Source organism: Bison bison, unplaced genomic scaffold, assembly GCF_000754665.1.
Source record: "Bison bison bison isolate TAMUID 2011002044 unplaced genomic scaffold, Bison_UMD1.0 scf7180017864472, whole genome shotgun sequence".
Lineage (NCBI taxonomy): Eukaryota > Metazoa > Chordata > Mammalia > Artiodactyla > Bovidae > Bison > Bison bison.
This window is the reverse complement of record NW_011495033.1, coordinates 3,756,185-3,766,472: the sequence shown is the minus strand read 5'-3', so window position 1 is coordinate 3,766,472 and position 10,288 is coordinate 3,756,185. Positions and strand designations below refer to the sequence as shown.

Here is a 10,288-nt window from a genome sequence, read left to right as displayed (position 1 = left end):
GGGCTCCCGCCCAGGCCGGGAGCCGCCTGGATCGCCGCCCGGGGGGCTGCGGGCTCTCCCCGCACCGGCCTGGAAGGGCGCCTGGCGCTCTTCGGCTTGGCGAAGGCGGAGGCGGAGGCGGGCGGCAGACAGGGCAGGGATATGTGTGCGTGCGTGTGTGCGTGGGCCCTGGGAGCGCCCCCTAGGCGTGCGTCTGCGTCCTCGGGGTGTGCGCTGGTGTGAAAACCTAGGTGCCTATGTGCGTTTGCGCCTGGGAGCGCCCTCTAGGTATGTACACGCACCTCTAGTGAAGGTGCTAGTCTTTTTGGTATGTGATGTGCCCATGGATCCTGTGATCGTCCTTTAGGTTGTGTGCGTGACTCTGGATCCTGTGTGAGCGCGCCCGTGTGAACACCTTGTAGGTGTGTGAGTTTGTGGGCTTCGAGCCCCTCCAGGTGTGTGCATGCATCTGTATTCTGTCAGTGTGTGCATGAATGACCGTCTTCGCGTGTACCTGTACTCTGTGCTGGGCTCTGTTGCAGAAGACTTGCAGGAAGGGGCTTAGCAGACGGATGGGCTCTCTGGGTGTCAGTATGTAGCAGTCCTTCCCTTCTGGAGAGGGGTGGGCTCCTGAATGCTGCTGTGTCTGACAGTGAGTCTAGTCCTGGATTCTTTGCCCTCTGTGAACAAGTCCATCAGTTCCTTATCCTCTAATTTCAGCCCTCAGCTTCTAGGATCTTCTCAACCCAGGGATCGAACCCAGGTCTCCCACGTTGCAGGCGGATTCTTTACCAGCTGAGCCACGAGGTAACCCCTCAGCTTCTAGGATTCTTTTCATTTCTTCCCATGGAGGTCAGAGAGGTGACACAGTGCATGCAGGGTGGCACCATCAGTTCAGGGCTGTCAGGATTCACTTATTCATTAGCTGTCTATCTTCCCACCTCCTTGTACCCCACCAGACCCCTCCTTTATATATATATATAAAATGTATTTGGCTGCACCGGGTCTTCTTAACTGCAGCACGTGGGATCTAGTTTCCTGAGCAGGGATTGGACCTGGGGCTCCTGCATTGGGAGTACAGTCTTAGCTGCTGGCCCACTAGGGAAGTCCTCCACCCCTCCATTTCCGAAAAGCAGGAAGAGTGTAAAATCTGTCCTCTGATCTTCAGGAGGAAATTTGTCTCTGGAATGATTCTGACAGGTGGGAGAAATAGGTAAAGAGGCTTCATTACTGAATAGAAGTGATTATGATGGCTGAGTGTGGGTGGGGACAGCTAGGGAGGCATGGGTAAGGGTATTATTTCTGGCCAGGTGACTTGCCAGGAGAAAGGAGAAATCCAGTCCAATTTAGCACCTGTTGTTTGGCACTCACAGCATGCCCAGCAGTGCAGGTAGCCTTGGAAATACCAAGCAGAACAATGTTTCTGCCCTTAAGGAGTTCACAAGGCCCATCGGGGGAGGAGGAGGAGAGTGGTGGAGGCAAAGCTAGACGGGTGGGTGGCAGCCAGGGTCAGACCTCAGATTCCAGCGGTTTCCTGTTTAGTTGCACCATGGATTCAGCGTTCATGTATCCATACTGTGGGATGAGACTAGGGATGGAATATGAGTGAAATAAATGGATGTGCTCTCCACCCCCACCAAAACAAAATCCTGACATGCAAACAGGTACCATGCACTCTTCACAGCGCTGGCATGCATACGCACAGCTGTGTTCTCTAAGCATGAGATGGTTTTCAGGAAAAACTTGGCAGATAAAGTTTCTTAAGTATAATGTGCAAGAAGGAATAGTTTGTTTAAATAAAAGGGAGCTTGGAGGCCTGAGAATTTAGGTAATGGGTGAACTCATCTGTCCAGGGGCTGCAGTTGTAAACTTGTGACTGCGAGTAGAGTTACTTGTGGCATAACTGAGTCTACAGACTGGATTTCTTTGTTCTTCAGACATTTGAAACAAACTGCTCCACACTAGATTCTAAGCTCCAAGAGGCAGGGGCCACATCTGCCCTGATGATTGCTCACAGCAAGTTACTGAGACAAAGATCCAAGGCCAGCAAAGGCTGGGTACTGGAGGAACTTGAGTGATACTTGAAATAATGAATTGCTCCATACCCAGCTAGGGCTGGGGGCAGGGGAGGGGGGTGAAACCCAGGTGTTACGACTTCTCCCAGAAGAGATGGATAAAATGATAGCAAATAACTGAAGGAAAGACAGCCCCAACTGCTTGGGTTAAAGCTTCTGGAGCAGAATGCAGAGGTCTCATGCTCTTATTTAAAAAAAATACTTTTGGTTGTGTGGGGTTTCTCTAGTTGCGGTGAGTGGGGGCTGCTCTTCACTGTGGTGTGTGGGCTTCTGATTGCAGTGGCTTCTCTTGAGGTGAAGCATGGGTTCTAGGTGAGGGCTTAGATGCTTCGAGGCATGTAGGATCCTCTCAGACCAGGGGTCGAACCCAAGTGCCCAGCTTTGGCAGGCAGATTCTTTACCACTGAGCCACCAGAGAAGTCCAGCCATCTCCTATTTTAATGTCTTGGTTTTGGAGCCAAGAGGACCAGGGATCAGTAGTACTCTTGGGATTCTTGTAGAATCTGATCACATCAAATGCTCAAGCCCTCTGAATTCCCTCAAGTCACCCACAAAGCCATACAACAACCCACCATTGCAGCGGAACCCCTCCCCTTCCATTTGGCCTTCCCACCCTGGGCACACTTTTCTCCAACACCTGCCCTCTTCCTGACTTCCCTGGGGACTGAGGATCTGGGAATGAGACTTGTTCAGTGGGGCTGTGGGACCAGGGCCTCAGGACGGTTCCCTCTTAAGGGTGATGACAGGTAGGACAGACAGGCAGAAAACATAATTTGAAGTATTTTTGTTTTTTTATATACAGAATACAGGAAAGTTTCTGTAAAGTCTAAAACATTACAATTACTATGTACATCGGTACTAGTTGTGGGGGAGGGGGGAGAGGAGGGAGCCAGGGGTGGGAGGAAGAGGAGAGAAGTGGCAAGAGAACAAAAAAAGGAGACAAAACAGGTTTACGACAAAAACGTTTTTGCTACAATAGACAATTTGAAGAAAACGCTCTACCACATGTAGTACTGTACACAGTTTTTAAAAACATTGAAAAAATGTCATCACTAGATGTATTTACACAAAATCCAAATACACTTTTCCTTATTTGAAATAAAATAAGATGGACAGCCAGAAAAAGAATTCATTTCTCATTTGTCCATAATACACAGTAGCTACCTGTAGTGCAACCGCTGCAGAAAGGGAAAATAACCTGGAGGGTGGGAACCATGGAAGGAGGGTGGGTACGATCTTTATATTAAATAAAACAATGATATTGTATAGATTTTGCTGTATGAAAACTGTATTTTTTTCTTTTAATATAAAACTATTGTCACTGCCACAAAATAGAACAAGTTTCTGATTATTTTACAACGGCGGGCGAGGGGGAGGGAGCAGGAGGTGGGTGGGGAACGGTTTTTTGTGTCGGAGGTGTCCAGACCATCGGCCTTCCCCTCCCTGCCCACGCTGTTCCTCAGCTCGGTCTGCCGCTTTCCCATGAAATGTTGAGTACAAATATATGTGCAAATGCCCCCTAGAACTTGAGAAAAGAAAAAGGATTTTTAAAAAACAGTCAAAAGGTTTCTTCATTTCATGCAAAGATTGTAGTCGAAGGGTTTCCGGTGGAGTATAGAAAAAAAACCCGGGCTTGGTTTGTGTACATTTTTGCATTGCAGGAGTCTTGGGTGGGGTGGACGGGCGGGTGACGGAGTAGCCGCCAGTCCTAGGGAACGGAGTTGGAGCGCAGCACGGGGCCCTGATGGGGCTTGAGAGAGAGCTTCTCGGCCAAGACCCCATCCTGCAGCAGGCCGGCCTCGCCTTTGGGCTGTTTGGTCGCAAACTCAGTGATGCTGAAGACAAACTGCAGGCACCCCAGCTTGATGTAGCTGCCGTGGTGCAGCAAGGCCGTGCCCTCCCAGCCGGCCCCACTGCCCCCAATCAAGCTCGAGCTGCTGGCTTTGCAGTTGCAGGGTCTCCGCTGCGGCCCCTGGGCCTGGGAACTCATCATGGCTGCCTCTTCACTTGGCTCTTCATCCTGTTTCTGGTGCCGGCGGCGCCCTGGGAGAGAAGGGGAAGGTCACAAGAGAGGAACAGTGAGCAGCCAAGCCCCACCTGGGCCGCTGGCCAGGGTGGGGCCCCTGCACCTCCCCACTCTAAAATGCTGCATGACTTGGGGTGAGGGACGCTCAGAAAGGAGGGGTGGGGTCTGAGGCTCCCAAGGTAGGTGTGTATACCCATGGGAGTGCACAGCACGTGCTTCTCTGTGGCCTTTCCGGGGCCCATGAGCAAGGAGAACCTGGCCAACGGGACCGGGAGGGCGAGCGACAGCAGGTCATGGCAGTGAGCCACAGCCACTCTGAGGCGTCAGACCAAGTGTCCAAAAAGGGCAGGCTCCGTGGCCACAGGCCTCTGCTCCAACTTACTGATGACACTCTGCACTTTGGCAACAATACTGCTTGGGGGGGTTGGCGGGGTCTTCTCAGAGAAGTCACATGAATACAGCACATTGTCCACCGTTGTCCCGTGCTCACTGTAGTTTAACAGCTCATAATGTTTGGTATTCTGAGGAGGAGGAGGGAAGATAAGATGTGTGGTCTGCTGCGTGGGGCCTGGGGCTAAGGGGAGAGAGGACACATGGAGAAGGCTGTGCTGCTCTACCGGGGAGCTCCCTCCTTCCTTCCCCGTCACGCCCCGCTGCCCTGCCCCTTCCAATGGGCTCAAGACTCATGTCCTCAAGAAAGCTTTCTTTCCTACCCTCCCATTACGCTGCCTCCTTAGCACGGGCTCCTGGTGAAATGACATTCACTGGCACGTGAAGACGACGATGATGAAACCCACAGGGACACGCCTGGAGGGCTTGGTTCCTTCTATGTGGGTCCCCCCGCGCTGCCCCGCCCCACTTAGGGTGCCTCGTCCCTCCCTGGGCCTGCTGACCCACCTCAGGAGAAATAGGGGCCCTACTCCCCAGGACGGATGCCCTTCACCCTAAGGCTCTTCTCTTCCGGGAATGCCAGGGAGGCAAGAGAAGGAGAGGACCCCATCCCATTCCCCTCACCCAGGGCACTGAACAAAACCCCAGTGCTGGGAGAGGCCTCAGGTTGGCAGAGCTCTCTGGCACCCTCACCTCATCGTAGAATATGCAGGCGTGTTTCCCGGACACGTAGTTACAGTGACCATAGTTTGTAAGGCACACGTCCATGTCAGCTCCTGCGAGGGGCGGAGGGCAGAGCAGAGGAAAGGAAAGCAAAGAACAGACTGTGAGGTGGATGCGCGGGGGAGCTGAGCAGGGTGGGAGTTAGCTTCTGGGCGGGAACTCAAGGGACAGGTAAGCTCAGGGCCCTCTCCTTATATTTTCGAACAAAAACTGCTCTCTTTTCCAATCCCCTGTAAAAGAACAGATGTCCCTGCCAGCTCATGTGCTTCAGAACATGGGATGCTGCCCAGAGGGGTGCAGGGAGTGATCTCCATGCGAGCACAACATGGGGTGCATGGCCCAGAAACAGCATCATCTGAGAGAAAGGGACCCTTCCAGGCTAAGGGCCTGCCTGTCCCTCTGGCAAGACGCAGGGCCCAGTATGGGTTACACGCGTGTCAGCCCCACCACTTCTTCAAAGGTCGCCAGGGACACAGCACGTGCCCTCTGCTCAGGTCTTTCCTGTGCTGTTGAATGCTCACTGAGCAGCAGTCAGGGCTGACTTCCGGGCAGTCTGATGCCACATGGGGCACAAGGCCTGAAGCGGGAAGATGGCAGCCGACAGTCCCTAAAGTCCCTCCTGTCCAGACATCTGCTGGGTTAAACCTGGAGAGGGCGTCCCTCCCTTTCTAGCCTCCATGGGTCAGGGTGTTCCTCTTCAGGGCTGGAGAGATTCAACGCCCCTCCCACCTGGCTTACCTGTCCCGATGTAGAGGGTTCGATAGCACATGTTCACAGCGCCTCCCAACCCTAAGAGGGGGTAGAACACAGCTCGGGCCTGTACTTCCCTTCTCTGCACTGCAAGGCAAACATAGGGATGTGACTGTTCAGGAACAGAACCTGGGGCCCAAACACACAAGAGAAGCTGGACATTTGGTCATGGAGAAAATAACCCCATTGGATGAGTCATCCTTCCAAACTCACACCTGACACAAAGCTGCTGCAGGGTGTAGCTCTCTCCCCCCACTTAACAGCGTTTCCCACACGGGGGAGTAAAAAGGACCATCTCTGAAGAGGACCATATAATTCAAGGATGATAGTACTTGAAGCACAAGGGCTGCTGGTTGGTTTATCAGGGATATACCAACTGATATTATAAAGGAGACTGTGCAAAAAACCCAGAAGGCACAAACCAATGTTCCTCTAATTTTGAGTATGAATCACCCAGGGATCTTGTTAAAATGCGGATTCTGATTCCATAGGTCTGAGGTGGGGCCGAGCTCTGCTAACAAGCTCTTAGGTGATACTGATGCTCATGGTCTGAGGATCCCACTTCTAAGCAGCAAGGCTTTTACTGGCTAACGCTCAAAGGTCTGTCCTAAGCAGAGTTAGCCTTTTGGAAAATCCTTCCAGCTCAAATACTGAGAAGCAAATGAGCAGAAAGCACATCACATATACCCAAAGGCACCCCTAGCTGCTTTCTGTCTCACAGGGATGAGTTACAGCAAGCACTCTCCCGAGCCTGATCTGAAAGTGGTGGTTGCCATCTCCTTTCTGCTTTTGAGAAAAGAAACTGTGGTGTTTCATTAAGCCCAGTAGAGGCTTGCATGGAGGACGGAGATTCTCCGTGGGGGGAGATGGCTGTGTACATGCAGAGGTGGACCTAGAGGGGTGGCGTGGACATGCGCACCTTCCATGTGGTGCCCTCCAGAAGCCAGCGGATGTGCCCCGACACCGCCCGGTGAAGCTTGGACCCGGGAGGGGAAAAGCTGATGTATTCTCTGCAAGGCCAGAAACTTGATCAGCTTCTCGTCCAGCATATTTATCTCGATTTCTATTAACCAAAGAGAAAGATTAAAAAGCAGCTGAGGAGGAAATGAAATGCGGCAATAGGTGAGGGTCACAGAGCCAATATTTCAGCATTCCTAAAATTCAGCCAAGTGATTTTTCTCAAACAACTCAGAGTACAAAGTGGTACCAGGGCCTGGAGCCAAGCATCTCACTGGCTCTTCTGCAACGAGGCTGCAGGCAGCCTGGGCAGATGCCCCCTGCAGTGGGGCAGCTTAACGTTAGGTACAGCGATCCAAGAAAGTGGAGCAAGACACCACTCGCCTACCTGGGATGAGAGGAAGCCCCGATGTCTGGTATTGAGGTGTGGACTTTCTAACCTCCCTGCTCACAGAGATCAAGGACTGCTCCAGTTCTCCCTGACTTTGGGGGTTTCTCACAGACGAGGTCCCTCCTTTGGGAGCTCCTGGTTTTATTCAAGTCCAGGTGATCTGCCTAAAGTGACTTTCTTCTCTTCTCGCTGGTTTAGCTTGGCTCTGCGCTCCCTTTGTCTTTGTTATGTGTATCAGTTCAATTCAGTCGCTCAGTCGTGTCCGACTCTTTGCAACCCCATGAACCGCAGCACGCCAGGCCTCCCTGTCCATCACCAACTCCCGGAGTTTACCCAAACTCATGTCCATTGAGTCGGTGATGCCATCTCACCATCTCATCCTCTGTCGTCCCCTTCTCCTCCTGCCTTCAATCTTATACAGCAGAATTGGGAGAAGGGGCTTTCTTTCCTACAGTCCTCCCACCTCCCTGCCCCCTAGGATCAGGGCCCCTTCTGCCCCTTTGCAATGAGCTGAACACTGCACAGGCGCAGCGACTCACTCACTCACCTCCATTGACATCCATGAATGCTCGAAGTGAGTTGGTGAGGTCCACCATGGCAGTAGAGTTGGCTGGGAAAGAGGGTACGGTTAAAGCGCTTCCTATGGATAACGTGCCGGGGCTGACCTTGCCATCTGGGGACGGAGCAGGAAGACTGTTACTTACGTTGCCTGAGGGAAACCCACCGGTCCAATCCCCCACTGCAGAGACAGGCCTGGATTTCGGGCCCAAGGTGATGTTCCCTTCTTGATCCTCACCCCATAGGCTCTGGAACTCCTAGAGCTAAAAACGTGTGGTGAGGAAGGGCAGGTGGAATGACAACACACCCGGGCACGCAGGAGTCCCCAGAGCACGAGAACGAGTGACATCTACAGCTCAGGGGGACGTGGTGGGACAGCTTAGTCCTCTGGGCCATGAATACCTCCCGGCTGCCTCTGCTCACTCAAGTAGGCGATGCCTGCCCCTGCAGCTCCTGCGTCCTAAAGTGGACTCACAGGTGCCAAAGGTAGCCAGGCTGGTATTCAGAGATAAACAGGATGAGAGCCTGAGAGTAGGGGCCATCCTGGGACCAGGGGCCCCCATGCAGAGAAGTCACAGTCACCTGGTCACCGAGACTCCCAGCTGACTAGGAGGCCAGTTCAGTTCAGACAGGAGAGACCACAGGGGGTTCCAGCAGCATCTGAAACCTGGTTCAGATGCTGGGGTCAGCAACCTTGAGGTCCTGAATGCTGACGGGGGACAGCTGAAAGAGCGGGTCTACACCCGGCCCAGGTAGCATTATGGGACTGCCTTGTAGAATGTGGCCCGAGTGCAAGCGTTCGGGCCAGAGCAACCTCTGCGGGCACCCAACTCTGCCTACTCTGGAGGGCAGTGCTGTTTTGCGGCCCTGCCTTCCCTGACACAGCAATTCCTTCAAACGAGCTGTCTCTGAGAATCTGGAATGGAGTGGATCATCAAACACAGAGGCCGTAACCCTCAGGCTGACCACGGCAGCTTCCGGGAGCCAGCTGCTCTCCTCTAAAGTGATGGGACAAAAAGCCTGGAGAGCATGGGAGGGGAGAGTCAAGAGACCCAGGCTCCACTTCTACCCCTGCACTGACTGACTCAGTAGGTTACCTTAAGGAAATCACCTTCAGAGCCTAAAGGTCCCGCCTTTAAATTAGGGACAAGTTAACAGGCACTTTCTCTTCTATCATAGAAACGGGGGGAAGGACAGTTAATACGGAGATCAAAGTCCTCTGGAACGTTTACAGGGATACAAGTGTTGCTTGAACCTTAAGAGTTATTTGCCAGGAAGAGCATGAAAGGCTGAGCCGCACTCACCTGACGATGGCGCTGGTGAGCAGAATCGTTGATTGGCTCCTGTGGCCAAGATACCATCACCTGCTGCTTGGGGGGGAGTGAGCACCCGGGTGGCATTTGGGGGTGAGCCCAGTGGCCTTGAATCTGTCAACGGAGGTCCTATCTGGGATTGGACAGTCTTTCTTTGCAAAGTGCTGGTGTTCTCGATGCTGGCACAAGAGCTGGGAACGGAAGGGGGTAGGCTTGGGACAAGACCCACACTCCTCTGGGGGCAAGAGCTGGGGCCAGTGGCATTCTCTGTCTTCACAATGATGCCGACGGTGTGGTTCTGAAGCCCCCCAGCCGCTGGTGGCGTGAGGGGCCGGGGCCAGCCTTGCCGGTGTGAGAGGCCGGGTAGGGGGGTGTTGGCGCCTGGAAGTCGCCGGGGGTCCGTGGAATCAGTGGGGCTGCTGTAGAGGTGTGGGCCATTGGCTTTCACCTCTGTGTTCACCGGCCCGTTGGCAGTCCCACAGGGGGCTTTCTTGGATTTTTCCGCACAAGAGCTGCAGCTGATGTCCTCTAGGGTGGGGGGTTGGTGGGGTGGAGAGCAGCTCAGGGAATTCTGGGTGCTAAGCCCTGAGGGGCAGGACAAGGGGTAGTGGGAAGGTGGAGGTGCCTTGTCAGCTGTTTGCAGGGAGGTGGTGATTGAGCTGTCAGTCACAATAACAGGCTTAATATCAGCCTTCTCTGTCTGTTCAGAGTCCCAATGCGAAGGCATCTGCTTAGCAGATAAATGTTTCAATATGCTGCACTGGAGCGCAACAACACTACAGAGCCACTGCAACGGAAGGAGAGGAGAGGAGAGGAGGGTGAGAGGCCTGGGAGGCGCTGGTCCTTCCTGCCACAGCGGCCAGGGCTACAGCAGAGCCGACAAGCACTGTTTCCGAGGTCCCATCGCGAATGCCCAGAGAGGGTGTGCTTGACTCCTGAGAGGATTCCATCTCCATTCCCAAGCAAGGCTTGTCGGTACACACTCGGCAGGCAACACCCTGGTCAGCAGGGTTTGGGGTTCCCGTTCTGACTCTGCCCCTAAGGCTCACCTCGTCACCAATCTCCAGCAAGGACCCAAGCTCCTGCTGTGTGTCCAGCAATGCCACCTAACTTCTCTAGGTCTACT

At 53.5% G+C, this 10,288-nt stretch overlaps 1 protein-coding gene across 2 annotated transcripts in view; it reads right to left on the bottom strand.

Annotated features, from left to right (window-relative positions):
- Positions 1-2,831: 2,831 nt before the first annotated feature.
- Positions 2,832-10,288, bottom strand: part of PHF12 (PHD finger protein 12) — a 39,685-nt gene continuing 32,228 nt past the window's right edge. The window contains exons 9-15 of one of the 2 annotated variants that reach the window (XM_010861391.1): positions 9,154-9,949; positions 7,839-7,964; positions 6,863-7,006; positions 5,932-6,030; positions 5,164-5,246; positions 4,463-4,601; positions 2,832-4,097 (exon numbers count right to left, since the gene is read on the bottom strand). In XM_010861391.1, coding sequence (XP_010859693.1) covers positions 3,763-4,097; positions 4,463-4,601; positions 5,164-5,246; positions 5,932-6,030; positions 6,863-7,006; positions 7,839-7,964; positions 9,154-9,949 — 1,722 coding nt within the window. In that variant the 3' untranslated portion in view covers positions 2,832-3,762. Of the gene's footprint in view, positions 4,098-4,462; positions 4,655-5,163; positions 5,247-5,931; positions 6,031-6,862; positions 7,007-7,838; positions 7,965-9,153; positions 9,950-10,288 lie in introns of those variants that run through there. The other variant, XM_010861392.1, reaches the window with a different exon arrangement.